Source organism: Acanthochromis polyacanthus, chromosome 4 (genome assembly GCF_021347895.1).
Source record: "Acanthochromis polyacanthus isolate Apoly-LR-REF ecotype Palm Island chromosome 4, KAUST_Apoly_ChrSc, whole genome shotgun sequence".
Lineage (NCBI taxonomy): Eukaryota > Metazoa > Chordata > Actinopteri > Pomacentridae > Acanthochromis > Acanthochromis polyacanthus.
In genome coordinates, this window is record NC_067116.1 from 21,860,940 (window position 1) to 21,887,075 (window position 26,136).

The 26,136-nt window shown below is 40.9% G+C and overlaps 1 protein-coding gene across 2 annotated transcripts in view; it reads left to right on the forward strand.

Moving 5' to 3' along the window:
* Window positions 1–26,136, forward strand: part of dennd1b (DENN/MADD domain containing 1B) — a 107,080-nt gene that overhangs the window by 41,740 nt on the left and 39,204 nt on the right. For both annotated transcript variants that reach the window (XM_051946689.1, XM_022209179.2), the window contains exons 4-12: window positions 523–572; window positions 1,634–1,753; window positions 6,875–6,944; window positions 8,733–8,813; window positions 13,498–13,551; window positions 14,150–14,260; window positions 22,013–22,113; window positions 24,337–24,382; window positions 25,893–25,994. In XM_051946689.1, the coding sequence (XP_051802649.1) occupies window positions 523–572; window positions 1,634–1,753; window positions 6,875–6,944; window positions 8,733–8,813; window positions 13,498–13,551; window positions 14,150–14,260; window positions 22,013–22,113; window positions 24,337–24,382; window positions 25,893–25,994 (735 nt within the window). The remainder of the gene's footprint in view (window positions 1–522; window positions 573–1,633; window positions 1,754–6,874; window positions 6,945–8,732; window positions 8,814–13,497; window positions 13,552–14,149; window positions 14,261–22,012; window positions 22,114–24,336; window positions 24,383–25,892; window positions 25,995–26,136) is intronic.

Sequence of the window (26,136 nt, forward strand, 5' to 3'; positions counted from 1 at the left end):
GCTTGTACCCCCCACCCCCCTCCTACCTCTTAACCCCACAGAGCTGCTTAGCCCATTGTCACTACAATCTGCCACCATAGCCTTGGTGTTGTGACTCCCCCCTCCTCTCTCACCCTCTTTCTCTCTTTCTTTCTCTCTTCCTTCATCCTTTCATCTCCCTTTGGCACCTGATAATCGATGAACTTATTAACTGCTAATTATTCAAGCTGTGGATCGAGGATCCCTCCCCATCCTTGGAAAAGGGAACCTTCCCTGTGCATTCTGCCAAATGAAGTGGTTTATATTGCCCATTCATTTGGATTAAGTGCATTTAGGCTTCTGTGTTTGGGATGAGAAGAATTTGTCAGATTGCTATCAGTAGCATTTAGCATTAATCCCCATTTTGTTCAGCCAGTTGATAGCACCCACTTAGCGGAAGCCCAAGAGATTTTCATTTTGAAATACACGGTTGTTATTGGTTTTATCCTTGATGTGTGTGTTTGTCTAAAACAATGTGTGTCTTTCTCTGTTCTGGTTTCTCAGGAGGTCCTTCAGACGATACCAAAGTTCTGCTTTCCCTTTGACGTGGAAAGGTACGATTCCTCTCCCTCGCTGCTTCCTTGTTTTTTTTTTTTTTTTTTTTTTTAGCGGTACAGCTCACTTTCACCTCATTTGTATAGAATACATATAGCATGCACACTGATGTCTTCTCCCACCTGAGGAGAAATTTAAAAACGAACATGAAATAGGGATTTTATGCTTCACACATTATTATGATGGACTATAAATTACCATCACTCACTGATTTTGTCACCTGCCAATTTACTGACTCTCAAAATATGATGATGAGTGTGTTTGTTATTATACTCATGTCCAGATTGGTGCGATTGCAAGTGGCCTTTTGAATGTTATAACAAAGCTGACATTTTCCTGCGTACAGTTTTTACTATAGCTATAAAAACAAAGCAGCTGTTTGCAAAAAAAATTCCCAAAAAATGTTAATGCTGTGATGGTGATGACATGCTAATGATGATAATAATGATACCAGCAAGTTCCGTTAATGATGATGCTGATGAGGTCATCCGTGACAGGCCCACTTGATGTGATGTGCATAGCAACGTGTTCATGGGTGTGTGGAAAAGGTCCAGAATCTAAAGAAGTGTGTTTCCTTACATAGTGTAGGTCCAATCAGGCCAGTAGTCTGTGAAAAGTACCGGGCTCTTATTTTCAGCATGGAAAGTGACATGTTAAAATTCCCATTGTGGAGACAGAGAGGAGAGAGATAGATGGGAGGGGAGGATTCAACCGTCTCTTACTGAAGCTGAGCTGCTGCCATCTAGTGGTGCAGACTTGTACTGAGCTTTGCTGGAATTTTTCTTTGGGGTTAGAGAAGCTTTTTACAGTTTTTGTAGCGGTCAAACTTGAAATATATGACATCAGATTTGGATCCTGACTGGAGATTTAGTTCATGGTGAGATTTTTGTCTGAGGTCTACAGTTTGTTTCTGACCCAGCCAGGCCAAAATTCAATTTTATTACGTTTTGATTTAAATTTGCATGATTTCATAGTTTTACTGCAACTTATTTTCTTTGCTTGATTGCGGTTTGGTTGTGTTTGAGCGTGTACAACATGCCTCCCTCATGTCGTCTCCCAGGGTTTCCCAGAATCAAGTGGGGCAGAATTTCACCTTTGTGCTGACGGACATCGACAGCAAACAGAGGTTTGGTTTCTGTCGACTCACCCAAGGCTGCCGGGTCTGCATATGTCTACTCAGGTAACACACACATTCCCTTAGTTTGTCGTTTTTCTGTTTTTGCGCAGTTTGTACTCATTTTCTGTTTTTCGTTCTGAGTCATATTATCCTATTTAATTTAGTCTTTAACACTGATTGTCATTAAATTGGTAATTTTTAAAAAAGAATCAACCTATTCAATTTCCATAAATTAACAAATGTCAAAACAGAAACAACTGGATGTGCCAAAGGGCATCCTGCACTTCACAAATGCCAACGTATCCTTTCACATTTTCCTTTTTGAATCAAGAGAATACGTGTGAAAAGACTTGTTCAAACACAACTGTCTGTGTTTACTAGTTCAAAACCAACACTTAGTCTGTTCTGCCCTTTTTTCAAATTATCTATGGATTACTCTCAGAACTGAGTTTTTTGTTATCTGCATTTATTTATCAAATTTGATGACAAAAAAAATATCTATTTACCCGATCTTAGAAGTGAACACAGGTTTTTTTGACAGCAATTTCATTCATTCTTACACTTCACACTAAGCTGCACTATGCCAGAATAACAAATTTATATTCTCATCTGCCCACACAAATATGTTGCTGATGTGCCTATAATTATCCAAAAGTTTAGCAGTTTTTGATATTTCATAGGTGGATTTCTGCTATCACAGCGTACATAAATGAGGACAGCAAACCCAGGAAAATTGCATTTTCTTTGCATAATTACTCTCCAACAAAGGCTATTATCATTTAATTCCCATGTAATTGCATGTTGACACAATGTTTTTACAGATGTAATTACTTTACCATTACAAAGAAAGAGCACTCCAGTGATAATCTCAGTGGACAGGCTTATGCACTTTAATATAAACCGAGTAAAAAAAAAAAGTACGAAATGAATCAATTTTTAATGAATGTATTAAGCAGTTTAACAAACAACAAACTGGGAAAGAAGCACAAAGCCTTTCCCTTTTCTCTGTTGGTGTAAAACAACACTCCTGTAAGTGCTGCTCTGGCCCGTGTGTGTGTGTGTGTTGCTCTGTGTGTGTGTGTGTGTGTGTCTGTTGATGGACAGTCGTGGGTTTGTCGCTGCCCTGATGAGCTGCTGTGAAGAACAGTGTCCCTCCTCCCCACACCACCCACCCTTCCCGGCCAGCTTCCATGGCCTTTGTTTTTCTTTCCTCTCTCTCTCTCTCTCTCTTTCTCTCTCTTGCTCTCTGTCTCTCCCTCTCTTTTCTCCTCGTTATTTGGCTACTGCCACAGTGCGACAGCAAAGACGCTTGGCCCATAATTATGCATGAAGCTTCGCTGCCAATTAGCAGAGGCTCCCCTGTCCCTCTCGCTGAGTTAGACATGCTAATTCATTTGACATATGATGTATAAAATTCATTACGCATTCTGAGTAGTTTGCATGGCTTGCTTCATTTATAATAAGATAACGTATAGGAAAGTTTTTTTTTTCATTTAAAAATGTTTGTGTGCTCCCCAGTTACGTTTTTCTTTCCTGATCTTTTTCCTTTTTTTTTTAAAAAAAAGAAAAAATGTTAAATAGCCCCACTGCGTTGGGAAAAGATAAGTGAAAATATTAAAATGATAAAAATATTTGAAATGGGAGAATTGTGTAAATTAAATTCCTTCGTGCAAGTTCCTTGGTTAAAAGTTTATTATCCTTGTTTATTATTCTTTAAGCTGTTTTTTTCCTCACTTATTAGTTATGCAAGACAGTATTAAAGAAATGACAACAGGCTGCCTTTGTTCAAAATATTTATAACCACAGAAATGGATAGAAAACAGATAATATAAATATTTTCTCTTAAACAAGTCAGCATCAGTTAAAATTTGTCTGGTTAAAATCAAATGAAAGAAGACCCAGGCCCACTGGTTTACACTCATTTAATTTATCATTTCCCAAGAATATAAAATAAAAGTAATTAAAACAGTTTGCGTCTGTGATTGTTGAAGTGCTGGGACCGTAAAATTGTCACCTCTGCTTACAGGAGGAAGTGCCTTAATGAGTAGGACAGTTTTATGTGGACAGCCCTTTGTAGTCTCATTGCTTAAGTCGTGGCCAAAAGGACCACGCTCCCTTCAGGCAAAGCCTTCGACAGAAAAAACACACACGCAAAAACAAGTAGAACTGACTCGATTTTCTATTATTTTCCATCTTCTCTCATTCTTTGTCCTTTGCATTTGAAGGATTTATTGTAATCATGTTAGTAATTTGGAGGAAAAATTTGCATCTCCTTATAGCTTTATGTACCAGCTGATGCATTTTAGAGACTGCATTGCTCCGGTTAGTGGTCACTTAGTGGATCGGCACTTCCTTCCCTGTACTTAACCCCTGACCCGAGAAAGTAAAGGTGTAATGCAATCTTCAACTGAGCCGTCTACAAAGTGTACGATGACTTACGATTACAGGTGCTAGTGCATTAAATAAGATTTAAGACTCATCTAAGGAACAGGAGTAAATGTCATGCTTAGCACCCAACAGGTACTTTATGGCAGCAGAAAACATTTAATAAAACATTTTAAGGCTTAGAGTAAAATCTAGGATTTTAAGTACCATAGTATTTAGAGATTTTTGTAGGTTTGTTGTATTTCAGTCTAAATTTTTATTGTGGTTAATGTCGAGTGCTCGGAAGAAGACATTTTATAATGTTTATATCAGCTGCACCATTGCATGCTTCTGTCCATACTAGCATAATTATGAGTGCAGAAAACACTTCTGTGGGCCTGTCTTCTGTTGAATATTTCCATGCTGCCAGGTGGTCTGAGTCAGGGCTGGAGATCAGCACGGCCTGTGAGTGGGTCGCAGATTAACTGGTTCCTTCTTTGAGTGCATGGCACTTTGAGAAGACATGTTTAGAATGGCAGGAGAGATTGTGGGGCCCCCACGCACTGAGCACTCCAGTGATAGATGCCTCTCTCTCTATCGGAGGATTTGCGAAGCACAAACAGATCTGAGCAATGAACTGTGACGAGTAGGAGTATCTCTCTCAGCTTTCCAAACTTTAACTTTGCATGTACAGAGAGCAGGGGAGGGGAGGGGAGGAGGAGCAGAAAACAATGCATCTTTAAGTTATGTTCATTTGATTACGTTTAAATAATGGAAAAAATATGTAACCTATCATAGGAATATGTTGGAAGAATATTGATAATTTGTGGTTGGCTGCCTTCACTCGTGATCATGTGTTTGCCTCTAAAACAGAGGATTTACAGCACCTCGGTGTAGGAGTGTAATGACTGTGAGATCTGTGAGGCCTGACGGCAGCTCTGACAGCAAGAGTCTTATTTACATCCCCTTCAAGGGTGAAAAATGAAGGATTAATGTCCAGAAGCCTTGTTTTTTAAACACAAGGCATATAGGAGGAAGATAATACAAAGACTTTGTTCTCCCACTTAGTCTGCATATCAGACTGAACTTTTGTGTAATGCGGAAAAATGTAAACTGACCCCATATGCAGATATTTATGTTGCATGCTGTTTGACGTGGCAGAAATAGGTCTCCAGGTTGATATCCGGTCAGCATGTAAATTAACATGCGCATGCTTGATTCAGTCTCTCCTGCGAATGTGACCTGATTGCGGTAAATCTTCATGCAGATGTCAAAATATTGGCATGTTAAGAGACTGATTGTTTCAGACTAATGGTCAGTCAGCCTCTCTGATTGGTGCGCTTGACTGCACTTCTCCGGGAACCGGCCTGTCATTGGCCCCTTGTGGATTTAGCAATATGAAAATTTGCATTTGGTTCACTTTATTGTTTTCTTGTTGTCTGTTAATTCCAGTCTACAGAGCAGCCAGTGACCCATGCCCTGGAAACTCCTCCGTCTCCAGCCAACTGCTTAAGCAGGACTTCACTGCCTTATAAACCCACACACTCCAAACTTTACTACATTTATTATCTTGTAACTGAGGAAGTGCAAATTAGAGCTCTTTATCTGCTTTTTAATTTGAATAAAATAATTGTCTTCATGCCTTACATGTAACACTTATTGACATGAAGAAGTACTCCTCAATTTGGTGATCAAATGAAAAATCCACTTTTGATTGACTGGCTTATTTGGCCACTAATTTATTTTTCAACCCCTGCATCCAGGCGAGTTAATGAAGCATTAATGGGAGTCTCTGTTTATTTAATTGCAATGCTAAGAAGTTCTTATCCAGCATCATTATACATGCAGTGTTTAAAACTGCATGTTAAAACCCTAAACTTAATAAAAATTCAATAAGTTGATAGGATATCATGTTTTTATTATTTGATTGCATAACATTAAATGAACTGAGCCCTCGCAGCTTTTATGCCAGAAGAAAATGTTGGCCATCTTCCACCGAGAAAGCAAGTTGACTTGGCCAAGAATACGTCAGCTTGGTAAAGAAAGCCATGCTGCAGATGCTTTTAGCTTATGGTGGGTGTGCTTAGTGATTAGCTTTAACACAAACATGGCAGTATAAATTATTTTGAGCTTGTTAATGATTTTTTTTGTTTTACATTAATAACATAAGGCTAAGACTTTTTTTTTTTTTTAAATGTGAAGGACATAAAAAGCAGCAGAGAGAGGGGCAGAAGGAGGAGGTGGAGAGGAGGGGGGGCAGGAGGCATCTTGGGCTGCATTTTTGTTAAGCCTGTGCATCTGGGAGCAGCATGCTTGTAAACCATAGCATCCCTCTGCATCACATGAAAGCTATGGTGTTTTTTCTTTTCTTAAAGAATCTAAAATCCATTGTTTGTGTTTTTCCCCCCCTCTTCTACTCTCTCTTACTGTTTGTTTAAAGAGCAGACATGACAGGAATTCATACCATGCGAGGGCCTTGGATATGAAAGAATGTCATAATAAGGACAAAATAGCATTTACTTCTTGTGAGTGAGCAGTGACTTTGTGATTTGGAGTAGGTGCAACTGGGAACAGAATCTGTCGTCAGTGTCCTTTATGCGTTTGATCTTTAAGCAGTAGGTCATATGGTGAAATTATTTATAGACGCTCTCACACAGTGATGGAGTTGCAACACACAGTAAAGTTATCTGGAAACTGAATTCTTGTATTTTTGCTGCGTAAAACACTGATGTGCTTTGATTGATCGCATCTACCTTGTTTATTGTAGATGATAGAATGAATTCAAACTTGCATTAATTCATTTCCGTCTGTCTCTTGCAGTTACCTACCATGGTTTGAAATCTACTACAAGCTGCTAAATACACTGGCAGACTACTTAGGAAAACAACAGGTAATTTGTAATTGTGTGTCAATATATCCGTTTATATATGGTCACATGTATGAACATTGTATAAAATAACACAAAAAAAGTGGTATATTTCGACGGAGTAACAAGCACACAGTTTGTGGAGCTGTATTGTGGTAAGATGTTTGCCTCCATTCTGTTCTTCTGCATACCGCATGTGTTGTCTTTTGTGTGCAAGTTTTTGTTCACCGTCTTGGGCTCGACTTGGCTCCTGTTGTTAGCAGCAACAATGTTGACATTTCACAGACCAAACGCTGATCTGACACTGGAAGTTATTCCTGATGATTTACTGGAAAACAAATCGTTAAGAAAAAAAATACACACTCAAACATACACACAAATGCTTGTACTTCACAAAAGTCTTTTTCCCCTGACTATTCACTGCATTGTACGAGCAAAGGGAGGGGAAATGTAAAATATGCAACAAACTGGGGAGATGTGCAGCGTCTAGTGCATAGGGTGTAGGTGATGTTCCACTGTTTAGACTGCAGAGAGGGGAGGGAGGAAGGAGGGAGGGATGGAGGGAAACAGAGCAGGGGAGAGATGCAGTGAGCTTTGGGACCATTTTCAATTGTCATGTAGTCACTGCTTCTTCCACGGTCCTCTGAGAACAGTGATCAGGACAAAGTGTCTCGCCAAAGTAGACAGTCACAAACGCATCACAGAAATATTCGGCATACATATACAAAATTCTGCGATTGAAAGGAGTTCGCCAGAATAATCTAATGTGGGAGAGAGGAAAGCAAACAGAATGCGAGCGGTTTGTGTGCGAGGAGGAGAGAGACAGAAAGATTGCTGGAAATCCTGGGTGACTGAAGTGTTAGTGTGCATGATTTGGTTTCTATTTACCCCGCTGTCCGTTCCAGGCGAGAGGGAGATGTTGACAGACGAGGGAAGACAGAAGAGCGATGAGGGTTTAAGGCGAGGGGTAAATGAACTGTTTCCCCAGGCCGTGTTGCTGACCATGCGTGTGAGCATTGAGCCTCTCATGACAGGAGGCTGTTCGATTGAACACACCCTAACACCCCTCCCTCCCACCCTGCTTCTCTTTACTGTATATGACCGCCCGTTGCTTCTATTTCTCCCTCTCTCTCACACACACACTCACACACACACACACACACACACACACACACACACACACACACACACACACACACACACACACACACACACAGAAAACACACATTTATTTCTGCACGCAAGCAACAACAAAAAAGTTCTTCGAGAGGGCAACAGAAAAAGAAGCTAAAACAAACAATATCCAACCTCTATGTTCACAGTAGTTAAGTTTAGTTTAAGTACAAGTTACCCCCCCAAGTTCTCCGGCGAGAGATCCGAGTGTGTAAATAGCACTCTTGTCGGAGTGCTCATAAATGCTGGAAGAATAATCTCATGGCCTGTTCTGTGGTCAAACTAGCTCTCCGGCGGCTTCCTAAAGCCCCTGTCTTTGGAGTGGGGACCCCTGCTTAATTACTGACAGCCCGCTCTCCAACCGTAAATCAACATTGCAGGATAATAAGCGTCTGCAGCCCTACGCTCAGCCGTCTTTTAACCTCACCATTTCTCGTTAAACATATGTCAGTCGGATGTTGTCGAGCCCTTCAGGCCTCGCTGCAGGATTGCCCTCTGGTCTGCAGCAGCGCCTGTCCCAGCACTGTTGTTAAGATTGACACATAACTTGTGACATCAACAAAAACAAGTAAATAAAATTTATGTGTCCTATGTTTTTATGCTTTTTTCCCCCCCCTTTTGTTTGTTTCTCTCCCCTAGGAAAATGACTTGAATGACATGCTGAATTCTCTCTATGATCTTCCTGTGCCAAAGCCCTTCACGCCAGTCAACCTGAGTGTGGTAGGTATAGATCTTATATTCCCACTTGTCAGAGGCAGACAGCTGAGATAGAGACAGAAAGAAGGAAAAAGGGGACAGGTAGGTTACTGTAGCAGTGTGTTGCATCGAGGAAGAGAGTGAAGAGAAGGAAAGGAGCTGATAACAGCTGGCTGAAGCAGAATTAGAGACAGTAAAGACAAAATTTATAATATGAGAAAGTGGAGACTAAGAGGAAGGAATAATGAGAAAGAAGTGAAACTGACACAGAGGAGACAAAGATGGCATAAAACAGAGAGGAAATGGGGCAGACAGGCAGAAACAGGGAGAGATTGACAAAGTGTAGAGGTTGAGATGGAGGAGATAAATGAGGGATTTGCAGAGGAGACAGAAAGTACAGGGCAGGAAGAGGTTAAGACACAGTAGGTAGGAACAGAGAGACAGACAGGGCCCAGGACTGACACCGTGTTTGGAAACAAGAAGTGGCGCTAACAGGTTTTCGTGTGATAAGTCCAAGCAGGACATGTTTAAACTTGAAGGGTCCTTTCACAACTCGTCATGTCTCCTGCTTATCAAAAACTGAAATGGCTTAACGAGCCCAGGTCCCTCAAAGTCAGCCTGTGTTTGAGTTAACTCTGACACAATCTCTGCTCTCCAGCTCATACATAAAACACTCACTCTCAAACAGTTGTCGCTTCCTTAAGCCTGGCCTATTTAAGTGGAATGTAATGGTTTTTAGTGGGCCTGCTAAGCTCGTGGTGTTGTGTTCACTAATATTGCAATATTTTTTTAGTTGTCGAGACGCCAGACAGTACGGGGATCAAAAGAGTGTCAGTGTTAGCCTTTGTCCTTGAGGACCACCGCTCCTTTTTTGGACCAATTAAACAAGCAACTGTTTCTGCAGCAAAAGTCTCGGAAGGATACACATCTAATTACACAGATGAATTTACAACTTAACAGGACTAATACGAGGTAATCAATATATCTCTGTGAAGGTTAACAAGGTCAATTAAGATTCCGAGTGATTTATTTTTCCTCTGTCAGTCTTATTTTATTTTTTATTTTTAAACCGGCTGCATGTGTGAACAAATCCTTTTCATCTGAGTCTCAGAGCTTCATTGGAAAAGAAACCCTGGAGAACAGAGGTGATAGCTTCATCTCTTTTCTGGAGAAGCCACTAGTTTGATATTTAATTGATGAAGCAGAATTATGCCCTTAAAGAGTGTTTTTTTTTTTTTTTTATCATGGCAGCCAAGAAGAAGAATCATTGTCCCCTTTCATGTGTGAACCCTGTTTTGCTCTCTCTCTCCCTCTCTTATTGTGCAAGAATGAGCAGTTGTATATTGCCACTGGGCAAGTACTGAGAGATCGGCAAAGCAAGGAGCCGGTGAGTGGAGGGGAATGAGTGAACGGCAGAAAAGGGAGGAGGGAAGGAGGCTGCTGTGAAATATGAAACTGCTGCTATACTAATCGCATGGGAGCCACGGATTTCCAATTTGGCCAAATAAGCTGCGCTATCTTTTTAAATATAACAAAAACAAACTATCCTGGGCCTTGGTGTATGTTTCTTCTCCTCTGGAAAACAATCAAACTTTGTAAATGATTAATGCCCTTCCACACTGCTATATTCTCTCTCTGAATATCAAAAGTTTTTTCTCCTTCTCTTTATGTTTAAAGCAAAGGCAATTGTGCTCAAAAAATCTCCTTGATGCCTTTCCAGTTAACCCACTTTCAATGGTTTTATATAAACAAGTCTTCGAAAGGACAAGAAAAAAGCAGATAAGCAAGCAAACAGCCAATGAAAGCCTGGGTTGAGTTGAGGAGCATGCCTTGTGATTATCACAATGCCGTGAATTTGTAGACCAACAGGGAAACATTATTTAGCACACAGAGAATAGGAAAAGAAAAACAGATACACCATGTTGTAGCTACTGTACACAGTTAACTCTGGATATCCTCAGCCTTAGAAGTATTACCTCGAGTCCCTGATCTTTTATTACAGTTTGTTCATCTACATTTACTTTATTTAACTATATTACTCTAATATCAGCTTTTGTTTTAGTTGCCCTTGAATAGGTTTCCTTTTCCACCTATTATTAATCAAAGATCACTAAGAAGCAAATATTTTCAGATCTAACTATTTTTAGGACAAAACTTGGAGGGCCAACGAGTGCCAACTTGGGCAGATTCCAAAAAGCAGCCAATAATGTTTCATATTCAGAAAGGAGGCAAACATAAGTCAAGTTTACTATAAAAAGCTCATTTCAGCTTTCAAATTCCGCTCACCAGGGTTGTTTCACTTACAGCTATTTAATATATTTGTGTTTTATGGAGTTGAAAGCTCATTGCTAATACAAGCTAGCTGTCTAGCCATCTTCTGTCACTTGTGATTATTTAAGTGTAATAATTTTATATAATTATGTATGCTTTAGCAGTATTATTTATTTTTACAGTATGACACTTCTGCTTCTCAGCTACAGCATAACCACAAACTAACCAATGGTGTTTCTTTAAATAGAAAACAAATGGGCCCAGAATCCAGCACAATAATTTTCATTACAATTTGTGCATTAAAAAATATTGCTGTGCTTTTTCTCATTGCACATCACCCAAGAGCAAAAAAAAGAGGCAATTTTGTTTCTGTCTTACATATTGGCAGAAGCACACAGTAAATAAAACAATTGGTTGACTAGAGGATCTGCCAAATAAAAATCATATTTCTGTGCTTGTTTTAAACAGGGAAGAGAGCTTCTGGTCAATTCTAACAAAATCTTACACTGTATGCGTATTCATGAGTTTTCTGCCTTTTTAGTGTAAATGTTGCAGCCAAATTAGAAAAAATCCTTGGATCTCTTTAACTGTCATATCAAAAATGATAAATCATTTGTTTTTGTAAACATGCTGGAAATTCTATTGTATCAGTAACTCTACAACATATGCGCAAAATATTTGGCTATAACAATTTAAACTGTAAAATACATTCACTTACTGTAAAGAAGGACGCGTAGGAGTTGACAAATCGTGTTTGTGTTTCTTCTGCCCAGGAAGTAAACCTCAAAGGCAAAGTCTTGGATGTTGGTTTCAGTTTCGTGTTTGTTTAAGCATTGCTTCACTACGACAATAACCGTCCTCTGAGAGCAAAATTATTGTTTACTCATGATAAGTGTTTTTGCATTCTTCACACCTCATACATATGCACTTAGGGAGTGAAATGTTTTAGTTAGTTTTACACCACATTAAATCTTCCAGTGGTGCCAATCAAGGAAATTGTCATGTGCTGTGATTTTTTATTTTTTATTTTTTCTTAAGTGTGTTATTTTCACTCGCATTGTCACTTTAGAAATTAGCATCAGTCTTTTCACTTCAGGTAATAGAGTTTTTAGTATTTAGAAGAAACTTTCCATTGCTGAATGAATGTAAAATATAGTAAAATTGAATCGTTAGTCTTCGAAAAAATATTGACCATCAACATGTTTTGCAGTAAGATGTCCTCATGACTAAACAATTTTCATTATCTTGCTTGACAAGTAAAGGTAGACAATTTTCCATTGTTGTTAACTGACTTCTATCTTCTTCTGCATGGTTTTTAATTCCTCTCTGGTGTAATGTCTCGATCATCAGAGACATTTTCCTGGTGGTGCTGATCTTTTCACTGGGTTGCTGATTTTGAATGGCTCTTTTTTTATCTTTGCACGTTTTTAATCATTTTCTTTGTTCGGTTATGTATTAATGTTCCCCTGTCTTTTATTTATTGTCATTTATTGAGCGGATCTAATTTGTCCCATTTATTATTTCACCCTTTCAAAGTGCAGGTTGTTTCCTAAAGTCTTACAGTAAGTCTTTAATGCGGTGCCGTTTTACAACCAGCTCTCAAGTGTTGGATGTCAATCTTCCGGCCACAGCGGCTGCAACTCAAATAAATTCTCAGCTATTAGAAGCACTGACTATGTATTAGCCTAACATGATTTGTTTAATGATGTGAATTTTAATGTAATGAATTTTATTGAGTCATTTGTCATAACATTGAAATCACAGAAGCGTAAATGAATTTTAACATTTTGTCTTAAATGCCGTGTCTGCAGTGAGAGAGAATCTCTGCTACAGCGGATTTAAACGAGACCTGCAACAGATGGTTGAGTGAAGGCCTGGAGAAACGCAGGTGTACTCAGGATACAGGAGAGTGTGTGTGAGAGACACAATAGTGTGTTTCACTTGGTGGTTTGTCTACCTCCAAACAGCACCTCTCTCAGGCCCCTTTGATCTGAACACTGAACCTGCCCTGCTCTCCCAAAGTGAGACAGGCAGCCCTGTGATCCTCTAAACAACCGGTGTGTGTGTGAGTGTGTGGACGCACACATGCGCACACGTGCATGTATACTTTTATGTGTGTGTGTGTTGGTGCTCCGCAAGCCTTTTTAATGCTTAAATAAAGACTCCGTTTTCCACCGGAGACATCACCCCAGTCTGTGTCTATGGGGAGCTGAGCTGCTATTGAGCTTTCTCTGTTCTGTAGGCCTGATAAAAGCATTGCCACAGTTCAGACACCAGCTCAGCAATTCATATAGACAGAGCTGAAGATGAGCCATAAATCATAGAACAAAGTGAACGGCCTTTTTCTCCCCTCTTCCCCTCATTCTCTTCTGTGTGAGTGGTATGCTTCACTTGTGACCTTCCCTCTTCTTTCTCCCACATGTTTGTGTTTTTGCAGCACTCCTACTTCATCGCCCCGGATATCAATGGACTGCCAACTATCCCTGAGAGTGTAAGTATTCACGGGAAAGACAAGCAAAAGACACAGAAGGAGATAAAGAGAAATCCCTCTCTTCTGGAAACATCTCTGCCTCTAATCGTTTTTAATCAAATACACTTGTCACCGTTTGAAATTATTGCATCATCCTCTTGTTTCAGTGTTCTCTCCTGTGGTGCTTGTACTTTTAATGTCGAAGTTCAGTGATTGGCATGGGTATTAGAAGATTCAAACTGAGCACATGTTCTTTGTTGATTTTTGCATTCAAATCTTTGCTCAAATCTTTACGGCAAGGGACACCAGATGAAAACAATCATCGTCCTCACTGTTTTGCATAGATTGATGTATTATCTATTGTCTAAAAATGTCTACAATTGAAGGCTCAAATGCATGAATGTCGTGTAAATTCGTAATGCTCATCCATTTATTTTTACTGCAAAAACAATATCTGCAAAAAAGAAGGAAGTCCAAGTCCTTTTTCAGTCAGTACTGTACGTCTCTCTGTGGCACTCTCTGGCACTCTGTCTGTAGCATTGACACTTTACTGCAAGCAAGTTGTGCAAGGACAGTTTGTTATATACCTGAAAATCCTTCTGTTCCTGTCTATCTCCAGAGGAACCTGACAGAGTACTTTGTGGCTGTGGACATCAACAACATGCTCCAGCTCTACGCCAGTATGCTGCACGAACGGCGCATCATCATTACCTCAAGCAAGCTTAGCACTGTGAGTCCATTCCACACAAGTCATTGTCTCCGCTGCAGTCACTTATTGTGTCGGACTTGTCAGGCATGAGCTTAAAATAAGTTTAAAAGCAGTTGGGATACTGCACCTACTTTAAGAAAGATTCCTGTGTTTGTGTATGTGCTGCATGATCTTTAACATTTACTTCAGCTTGAGGTGAACCTGTCTGTCATCAAATGGCGTTGATGTAAATCAGAATATGAGGAAATGTTGCAGAGTTTGTTCTTTTTGGTTTCATATTGAATTCGGAGTCCAAATTAACCCCCCAAAATGTCTAAATCTGCCCAAGTGTGGCTACCGCTTCCTAGATTGAACATGATTCCGTTCATCAATATTCCAGCGGGATATCAAGCCCTAAATTGTAAATTGTATGATGAGAATATTTATCTGACACGGCTACGCTACATGTACAGAGAGAGCTGCCGACCCCCCCACCCATCCCCGCAGTCAGACAGCACCATAGCCAAGCTCTGACAAGTTGTGAAATCCACCCTGAGCTGGATTATTTGTGACTGTTTGTCTCATAAAGGCAACATATTAATGCCCTAAAAAAAGCCTTAAATTATCCGTTATTACATGTCTTAACTCTCTCACATGATTTATAGTCGCTTCTGTCTGTCTGTATGAAGAAGGAAATCTCTGTCGTCCTCCCTCTCTTCCTCCCTCTGTTCCTCATTCCATCCTCCCGCCGTTATCTTTGTAGCTGATGAGGCAGAGCCAAGTGTTTATGACAGATGAGATGGGAGAGGGAAGTGATGTCATCCACGTCCTATCTGTATCTGTAGCGTAGCCGGGCCTGCTGTACTATCTACAAGTCTGCAGAACGCTTACCAGCCGGAGGGGCCTGTGGTGGAGCTGGGTGCTGGAGGGGTGAAACAGCTCCCAAGGTCTCCCTCAGGAGCTATAATCGGGAGGAGCTGTAAAAAATTACCCAGCCCTTAGAGAATTTCACCTGTCTCCCCTCGGCTCCTCAGACCAGCAGCACCTCTGCTCGGGGTCTCGGCAGCACACAGCGCTGTGACACAAAGCGGTACATGATGTAAATTATCAGACGCAAGGGTGAGAGTGTTTTTCTTTTTACAAGGAAGAGGGGGGTGGAGGTGATTTTTTTTTTCTTTTTTTTTGTCTCTGTGATTTACAGTTTTCTCCAGCTCGAAAACAAATCTCGACTTGTTTTTATAACAAATATATGCCGACAGGATATTTTAAGAGCCTCCACGTCAGACCTTTACCTCTGTAAGCCTTTTATCCTCTGCAATTCTTCATCCACTCAGCTATCCATCCATCTTCCTCAGGGAGAGGTGTTTTGGTTTGGTAGCGATATATGTCAGGCACTGTAGTACAAAGGTATTTTCACATCTCCACTGGGATTACTAGCAGGCCTAGTGTTATTACTGCTCCTGTGATGCGTTATTTTTGCTGTTGGGTAGATTGACCTCCTAGTTCAAGTGAAAATGGCTGCCATGATTCTTGAATTCAGCTCAGTGTATACGTACTTAACTGAACGCAGCCCCCACTCATTATCCCCACCACTGTCTTGTGATCAAATATCTTAAAGGATGGGCGATATGTAGTTTATGTCAGCGTTTGTCAGAAATGTTTGTTAAAGTGAGTGTTGGCAGTCGCTGGATGGACAGGTAATATTTCTATAGTCTGCTTTTCCCAGATAGATGTATGAGAGAGGGTATTGTTAGTAGCATCGTTAGTACCATCCAGCTGCTTTCCACCACCTCCGCCTGTCCAGCATTTCAGCCAAGCAGAGAGAAACAGGGAATAGAAAGAGGAAAGACACACACACACACACACACACACACACACACACACACACACACACACACACACACACACACACACACACACACACACACACACCGATATACTGCATTTATTCTGCCTGCTCTAGGTGCTGCCTGTGTTAAAGCCCCCGGTGAACCCAGCGTGTCAGTCTGTCGGTACATGGCTTCCGTGTCTCGCAAGCAGCCAAAAGCAAAGGAATAAATCATGATCTTACAACAATGCGTCAGTTGACTTATTGCTGTTTCGTGACCAGAGGTGAATGGTACCACTGTTTTAAAAAGCCGGTCGGCGGTGGCGCAGGGGCGGGAGCCAGCCGTGCGTGCAGCCTTGTCATAGGCCCGTATAATAGGACTGCATCGGCCCTTCCTCTAACTAGTCAGTTGGGAGGACCCCCACCACCACCACCACCACCACCACCACCACCATCACCCCACCACCCTCTGCGTCTTTCATCTGCCGAGGCCCCCCAGCTCTCGAGCCCAGCCTCTGCCCTGCCTATCGCCCAAACTCACACAGCCCGGCCCCAGCACTGGCTGACAGCAGCCCTCTCATCAGGCTGTCAGGCCTATGCTAACAAGGAGCTATCCATCCACCGTGCCCTAGAGTGCCAGCTGTCTCTCTGTTTCCAGCCTTTTCCTCTGTTGTTCCTCTCCTCTCGTTGCCTAACTCCTCTCTGCCTCTCTCTTCTCTCTCTATCTTAGTTATTCTTTCTCCCTGACATATTATTTTCTGTCCATCTGTCTCTCATTCTCTCTGGCTACACCTCTCTTTTCTCTCTGACTTTGCCTCCCTCTTCCTGGGAGTCTTAATGTGTCTCTCTGTTGTTGGGCAACTGCAGAACATCAGGACATCCTCCTTTCCTCCCCTCCTCCTCCCAGCCTCCTCCTCCCCCTCTCCTTCACCACTTTCTCCCGCTTGTCCTCAATAGACTTATCTCTGCCCCGTGCCATGTGTCTTAAGGTGTGTGTTGTGTCGCTGCACATGGGCATGCAGTGGTTGTTTGTGACTCTTTTTTTTTTTTTTAACATGCATCTGTTTGTGTGTGTCGTCTGCACTCACAGGTGTTTGTACCTTATGCCTTATGTCTTTCTGTGAGAGAGTCAACGGCTGTGTGTGCATGAGTGGGAGGCCTGGCATTAGCTGTTACCTGCGTTGTCCTGTGTTGTGCCCTCGCTCTCTCTTTCCCCGTGTGCTACCTACCTGTTTGTGGCACACTCGCATTGTAGTGGGCCTGACACTGGTGTTTGTCAACACAGGGAAAAGCGGAGCGTGGGTAATTGGCGACTTACTCGGTGCACGGGAGGGGAGACGGATAGGGTAGCACAGCAAAAAAAAAAAAATAACAGGAGAAATGAGACAGAGGTGGCAATGGACAGAAGGATGGCAGGAGGAGAGGAGGAAAGCGGAATAAGTAATGAAGACTTGGGATGAAAATGAGGCTGGGAAAGGAGAAGAGAGGATTGAATTTGGAGAGTGCGTAGGGATAGAGTTGGAAAGAGACGCTAGTGAAAGGGAAATGAGTGTTTAGGGCTGGTGTGAGGAGGTCAAGAGCGAATCCGTTGATACCATTCCTCCTGTCAAATTGCCTGCAGCAGCTGCTATTTTTTGCACATTTTACACTCAGTACAGTTTAACATGTGCAATAGGTAAGAACAGAATGTAATACTGTTTATCGTATAAATCTTGTAGAAGGGCTCATTCACCATCATACAGCCCCTTTGTATGTAAAATGCTTTGTAAGTGTGGCGTATTGGGTATGTCCTTAACATGTCTAGTTAGTCAGGTGAGGGGTCATTGTGGCAGGAAATATTGTGTTTACTTACCAACTCTGCAGAGCTCAGACTTGCTGGGTCCATGTCTTTAAAGAAACGTCACAGTTGAAATTTTATGTTCAGGGATGCAGAGCGACAAGTTTATCTGAATATGAACAAGTGTGAATATGGAGTTTTATGGCTTTTGAGCTGAAACAAGAGTTGGGGAACATGTATTTACATTTTTATTTCTGCAAATCAATGTGTCTTCGCCTCAGTTGCTTTGCTGTAGAAAAAAACTTTCCACATTGCATCTATCCGAATTCTAAACAAAGTTTAAGTATGTAGTGTTTTTACAGTGCAAAAGTGCCACTGTTCAGTGTACCGAACAAATGTGCAAACACAAAAAACACTTTTTCTCATTTCTGTCTGGCACAAAGGAAAAGGGCAGGAGCTATGTGCAGCTGGAATATCTTAAAAACACTTGTAGATGGTGGTAAAACAACTTTGTGAAGACAGGAGGAAAAACATCTTTTTAATGTTTAAAAACCTTTATGTCTGTCTGTGAAATTTGATTGGTAGTGACATTGCAAAGTTGCAGATTGATTACCTTCAGTCGCACGCAAATTCTGTCATCTCCTGCTATATAATCTATACATTTGATTTTAAGTTTATACTAACTGTAAAAACACTGTTCTAAGACATTTAGTTTGTTGTACTAACTGTAAAAAACAGTGTTCTAAGACATTCAGTTTGTTGTACTTGGCCTACACTATTACCATTTAGTATGAAAAAGGACATAGCAAATGACTCACACTTGGACCACATTATTGACCAAACTGGTGTGTGACCTCTTAGCTGAGGCTTGATGCCACCCACTTCAAAGTTGTATTGCAAAATTTATCTCTTCACTTCATTCTTCGTTCTTCTCCAACCTTCACCTCCTCCCCTCCATATGTCTTTACGTCTCTTTGTCCCTCTCTGTTCTGTCTGTCCTTCCTTTCGTCTCATTGAATGGATCTGGGAAAACCAGTGTTACTGTGGACACTATCAGTCTCAGCTACAGCACACTAAAAAGCTCTTAGGGCAAAACCAAAGACCTTGACTGCTTTTTGAAGCAGCCTTTCGCTGTATAATCGGTTAGCTTCTCTCAGAGGAAAGGGCAACACACACACCCACGCACACATATGCACACACACACACAGTATAAGAGGCAGGCAGCCCCTCATTACCGGGCAGAGCCCTGGTCCCTGAGGACTGGACCCAGCACCTAATCCTGTATTTGTTCTTGGGGACTGTATCTGTGATTCTCCATTGAATGGAATATTAAGCACCCAGGTCTTTTGTGGAGCGTGTAAGCCATTTGGCTCCACTCATCTATTATTTATCAGCCTGGCAAATATTTTATCAGCCTTAGCCTCTCATGACCCACTCTCATGTGAAGCCCCCCCTCTAAATGAAGAAAAAAGAGGGGTATGATTTCTTTTTTTTTCCCAATTTATCTTCCTTTTACTTTTTGCCTCATTTGTTCTAAAACCTGGACAAGGACACAGGGATTTGCAGAGAAGGAAATATGTGAACTATTCCTCTGGAGTTCCCTCCAAGTTACCTTATCTAAGGCACACTGCCACCTCCATCGCTTTGGAGATAGCAAATAAAAGAATACTGAAATCTAGATTTGCTTTATAAATCATTATCTTAGTTTCAGACTCCCTTCTCAGCCAACTCCCCCAAGCCAGCCACCCAGCCCGAGAAGAAGAGAAGCAGAGAGACTCCTGTTTTCACTTTCAAACTGAGAGTAAATCATGCCAATTGGGGGGCTCACCTTGAGGCCTGGTGGAGATAATTGGAGTTGGTTAGCGAGGTGTTCTGTGCCATTACCTCCTGGTACCAGCGAATGGCTGGGGCTTGTCTCGCACTCCCAGAGGAGGAATACACTAGCCTGTTGGCTCTCCACTTAGTGTGTGTGTGTGTGTGTGTGTGTGTGTGCGTGCGTGTGCGCGCACGCACGCGTGACACATCCACATATGTGTGTATGTTTGAGCACAGTCAGATCGGTGACCTCTCTTCATCACAATTTAATGGCCCCACACTATCATCGCTTTGGAAGAGGGAGAAGGGTGTGATGGTTTTGATAGTCGCTTTTCCACCAAGTGCTTCACTTTCACACATTAATATTCATAGCATTGATTTATTTTCAGAATTAACAAAAAAACAAACTCTTTGCCAGGGAATTAATCCTGACAGGAGCGTGGCATTGTTGTGTTTTATTTGAAGACAGCAGGCAGCAGAAATATGCATATGCAGATACACAGAGCAAGACACCAATTAAATGTTGATTAAGTCCTAACTATTGTGGGACTGGGTGTATGAGAGATTGCACAGAGACAATAAATAAAGATCATTTCTTTTTCTTTTTTTTGACTGGCCGATATGAAAAATGAATGCAGTTAAAACAAACATGCAAGGAGGGAGGCACATGAACACAAACACACACACTTTTTGTTTTGAGCTTTTTCAGATGTCCAGGCTTGATCTTTGGGTGGATTCAGAGGGGTGGGGGCCTCTTTTTCTTTCAGCGGTGGTTTTCAGCCGCCAAGCTCACCCGCTTTTGGCCGGTCAATTGTGACACTGTGTGTGTCAGTGAGCAGGGGGTCTCCTGGTAGTTGTGCGTGTGTGTGATAGTGTGTGTCCGCTTCACACATTGACTGTGAAGCTGCAGCAGTATAACAGCGGCTGCTGCTCCGGGGTCCCGGCGGTATTGGCCTAGCCCGCAGTCTCTCTTGGCTAACTCATGTTTCATTCTTTGGCAATTTGCCCTAATGAAGTCCCGCAGGAGCCCCTCAGACCTCTGTTCTCTTTCCATATTTAATCATGTTATTTTAATCTGGGGGATGAGCTAACGCCTCTTTCTCCTGCTGTGTGTGTGTGTGTGTGTGTGTGTGTGTGTGTGTGTGTGTGTGTGTGTGTATATGTGTGTGTGTATGTGCACGCAGCAGGTCATTACTATAGCTGGGTTTTCATGAGATGGGATGTCAAGAGGGGGATGCTCTCTTTAAGACAATGGAAGACAATGACTTTAATTCTGTGTGTAATATTGGCTTGACAATGTAAAAAGTGTCTTTGAAAAGCAATGTCATCTACACGTGATTGCTTCTCATTATTTGTTAAAAAAGAGGTTAATTATTCCGTATTTTCCCTTTTAATTCCTTCGTCACAGTGGTTGGGGTAATTTTGATTTTTATGGCGACTGTCAGTACTGTTTTGGTCTTCTTTTGTTGCTTTTGTGCAGGTCACAGCACAATCCCTACATACTGACATTGATTTAAAAGGCAGTTAATTATGAACCCTAGTTTTTCCGCCCATTTCTATGTTCTAAACAAGTCAGAGTCAGTACTTGAGATTATTTTATGATTAAATTTTGTAACATCACATGCAATAGTGGCAATATTTTTGGTGCATTGACCCACCACAAATAAATCAATGGAGAGGACAATGCTGCATACACCCCCTCTGTGTGTAAAGCAAGTGTTACTTTTCTTTAGGTCAATCTTTTTTAGAGTTTTCCTTTCACATCAGTTTTCCTCTTCTGTTGTTTCTCTGTCACGAGGTTGAAGACAAGCTTCTGTCAGCTGCTTGATCTTCAGCTTTCAGCTTGTTCTTCTCTTCCTCCAACAATAACTTGCAGGTCATGTGTTCATCACAACCGTAGCACCAGACATGTCAGTATACAATGTTTTTTCTGTAGCTTCTATTTGTAAGCAAGGAAAAAGGCTAATTGCATGTTTGGCAATGATAACTCGAAGAAATCAAACACATAGGACTTTGACACATCAACACAAAACATCACCACAGCAGAAGGCTTAAGAAGACTTTTTTTTTTTTTTCAATAGGATATTGTTTAGAAGGAAGCAAAACTGTGGTTCTTTATAGTCTTTGGCAGCATAGAAACATAGTTAAATGAGGCATTTATTAGAAACAGGAACAGAAGGAAGTAGCAGTGTATTTAGCTCAAATAATAATTATTTTTTAACTTGTTGCTGTTCCATCTCGCGGACACTTCTTGGGTGAAATCAAACAAACTCTGGTCATAAAGGGGTGTTTTACCTTCAGTTTTCTTAGTGTTTGTGTTGTTGTGTGAAGTCGTGTTGAGTTTGCCCTCTTATCTCTTTCCCTGTCTGTGCAGTTAACTGCATGTGTCCACGGTGCAGCTGCTTTGCTCTTTCCGATGTACTGGCAGCACATCTTCATCCCCGTGCTGCCCCCGCATCTTCTGGACTACTGCTGGTAAGGCCGACCACCTCTGAAGGACACACACATACACGAGCACCATCAATATCATCATAATGAACGTTTACACCCCCCCTCCCGTTCTCTCTGCTGTCACTTTCTCTCATTTTCCAGTCACCTCCGAACACACACACACATACAAGCGTGACATGTAGACATGTAAACACACACCATGCCAGGTGTGCTGCTTCTGCACCAAGCTGTGCCACTAAAACCTTTGTGTAAAAGTGCAGCCACACATGTTCACACTTTCTCCCACCCGTTCTCCATGTTCTTGCGAGTCCTCTTTTGGTGCGCCTTCTCTTGTGTGGCTCCTCAACGTAATGAACAGCCCGGATCACCTTGCTCCATATTTCATGCCAGTGCTAGCACCACGCTCTCATCATCTTAGCTCTCTCAGGGGTTCATTACCAGCCATCCAACGCAAATCCAACAAATCTGAACAGACTTGATTGAAAGTGAATGGAGAGCAGAAGTAACAGCTCATCTACAAATCTACATGCGTTCAGGTCGACTTTAGATCTGTACATTTACAGAAAAAACACACAGTGGGGAAGTCAGCTTATGTAAAAGGCGGAGCTTTTTTTGTTGAATCAATGCAGGAAGCTCCTACAGTCCAGTGCTCCACCATGAGGGACACATCAGCTTTCAGAAGCTATTCATCACTGACAGTGAAATGTGATTTTCAACACTCTGCGAAGACTCATCATTATCTTATTTAATCACAGGGGTGTCTTCCATGCACCGATTAGACAACTAAATTATATTAGATGCACTCTAAGTGTGTGTGTGTGCAGCACATCTGAGTTTCTAGCATGCTGGAGTGTGCTGTATGTGCACGTATTTGTGTACATGGTGATGAAATTCAGAGCTGTGCATTCATAAAATAGAGCGTACAACAGCTACAGTGCAGAGCTACGGGCCTGCTGTTTGTTTTTCTGTTGCTTTAAGTTGATTACAAGCCTGTGGCTTCTGAATCATTCTGGTCAGGAATACACTGACCCAAAACTATGCGACTATTACTGCCTCTGTAAACCTCATCATAAAAATGGTTTCTATTATTTGACTGTTTTTGTTGATTTTATTCATCTTGCTGGATGGGAAGCACTGTATGATTCAATCTTTCCTTGCCACTGACTTTTGAAATGAAGATAAATATCACATAAAATAAGATTGACATGATAATAACCCTGCAAAACATATTTTTCAGAATAGAAAGAAAACTTTTAACACTTCAGCTCTTAAGCTGTTTAGAAAGTGTTCCAAACATTTTAATACTTTACAAATCTACCAGAAGGATCACAGACTATACATCTTGTTAGAGAAAAATAAGGGAAGCCTTTGCTGTTGTTGATATTATATTATTCAAGTATTATTATATAGTTATGTAGTTCCATTTACGCTTAATAATTAGTATTCTATGTAATAGTGTTGTATCATTCACATGTAAAGAAAATTACACGCCTAACAATAATCACAATTTTTTAAAGCTCTTTTGAAGCCAATAGTCAGTGACAGCAAAACTACTACTTAGAGGCAGGAAAAAAAAAAACATTTGTTCACATTTGTACCTGGTTTTAAAAATGAATCCAGTAGCAGCAGCTCAGTTTGTTTGTCTTGGAACACACATCAGGTAATCTAATGTTTCACAGTCATGGGAGTTCTTGAGAAAATCATTTTGAATTGCATTACAGCATATGGATGTTCTAATCGTGTTGTGACATGCACAGCTACATTAAAATACACACTTGTGATTCTTTTCTGTATGTCCAGACCACACCTGTTACATTACTGTAGTTTTTGTGTAATTTCCAGCTGTATCATGTCTCATAGTAGAAGCTGTTTATCATTTTTAGGTTTAGTGACATTTATTTTTTAATGATCCAGTAAATATTTAAGTTTTTCTTACCAGTTTTTCTGTAAAATTTCAATTTTTTAGGTCTAACATTTATAAATGTTAAACAATTTCAATTTGCAATTATACAATACAGAGACACAAATCCTCACCTTCAGAAATGTGAGGATTTTGGTAGCTTGCATTTGCTAAATAACATGAAAGATTAGGATATCAAGATAGTTATGACAAACATTTCTGTAGGTTGATAATTCTGTTGTTTAAAGAATGTGTCAGCGTTACAGTACCTTTCAAAAATATTTATTTACTGCATGTAGCCATGTGATAGTGACATTACTCACAGCTTTAATTGTCTCCATCCACAGTGCCCCCATGCCATACTTTGTGGGAGTTCATCTTAGTCTGCTAGAGGTAAGTTAGTAAGTCTGTGGGTATGCATATAAATGTACATCATAAATGTGTCTAATTATACATGATGTTTCTTAATTTGCATCAGACATGTATTATATATTTGATTTTTATGAAATGTAAAACCTTTTAGTCCATGTACTTTACACTGAGGGAGGATTCTGTGTTGCACTATATTTATAATTTCCATTTATCCTCTATATACATGGTCCACTATTGCTGCACCCGGTTCGGTGAATTGTGCTCTTAATTTAAAGAACGAAAAAAATAATAATTTCATTCATTTTTTGACACAGGCAACAGACACCAAAATGAATGTAATTTTTTTTCCGCTTTAACTCCATCTATTGCCTGTGTGCATACTTAACCAGAAGTACAAAAGACACAGAGAAAGCCAGGAAAAGCATCTGCAGACAAAGAGCTTTTCTACTTCCTTGTTAAACCCTGTGTTGGTTGGGGGGCAACCCATCACCAGCACTGCTGTTGTGTGTGAATGCATGTCACAGGAACGCACACATTTGCACTTGTGTGTAAGTGTTAGTATGTAAGTGTGTGTGTGTGTAATTGTGCAAATGCATATGTTGTAATGCACATGTGTGTTTGTGTGCGTGCGTGTGTGTGTGTGATATTTGTCTGACAGTTGCGGCAGTGGCAGTATTTATCACACTCTGCATCCGTGACAGACCTTCTTTCCGCCACTACATAATTAGTCCAGATCAGCATGTGAGCCTCCACTGCACAGGCTGTCACAAAAGTGACAAACTAGAAATTCACACACTATGCTGCCTTCCCCCCCACACCTGCCTGCATCCTGCGCCACACTGAAATAATTGTTGAATTTGTCGCCATCAGGATGCACACAGCACAGCACAGCATCACTGTGTTGTTGTTGATGCATGAGGTTTTGGTTCTGTGGAAAATGTTTGCGCAGTCCAAATGTTTCCTCTCAGTGCCATTCTTCATTTTACGAGCACGTGTCTGTGTGGGTTACAGTAAAGATGTTCTAATTTTTTTTTTTCTACGCGCCATTTTTCATCCTTAATCGTAAAGGAGTGTGATAACTGTGGTTTTAAATGTGGCTGCTGTATTTTCTTGTTCCTGGAGCTTCAGGAAAGAAATGACTTTGTCTCCAAGGAAACACACCTGGGCCAACACATGCTTGTAAAATCTTGATTTCATGATTTAATAATAAAGCAAGTGATACGTCTTGGGTCTTCATTATATTTAAAAACATCAAATACATTACCAGCGCAAAAATGATTTTAAAATGGTAAAATAGCTAATTGCTTTGTGGTGTTAAAAGCAATAATATAAAATCGGGCCTGTTCACATTTAATTAAGAACAAATTGATAGTACAAAAATATTTTTTTAAAATTATTTTTGTGATAAGAACTTCACCTGTGTTGGGCATATTTAAAGTTCTCCAGTATTTTAAGGTAGTGATCAGTTGTTTTGAATTTCAGCGACTGTGTCTGCGCAGCTTTTAATAAGGCTTTACATTTTCTCTTTTAGAGAGTACGCAGTCGATCGCTGGAGGACGTGGTCATTCTGAACGTGGACACAAACACCCTGGAGAGTCCCTTTGATGACCTGCACAACCTGCCCAGTGATGTGGTGAGACACACGCAGACTTTTTAGAGCTTCTAAGCCTTTTTTTTTTTTCCTCATTACACATAACACACACAAGGTTAATTTTTCCTTTTTCACATTGTCTTGTCCTCCAACATAATCTCACACTCACATTTGAGCACACATA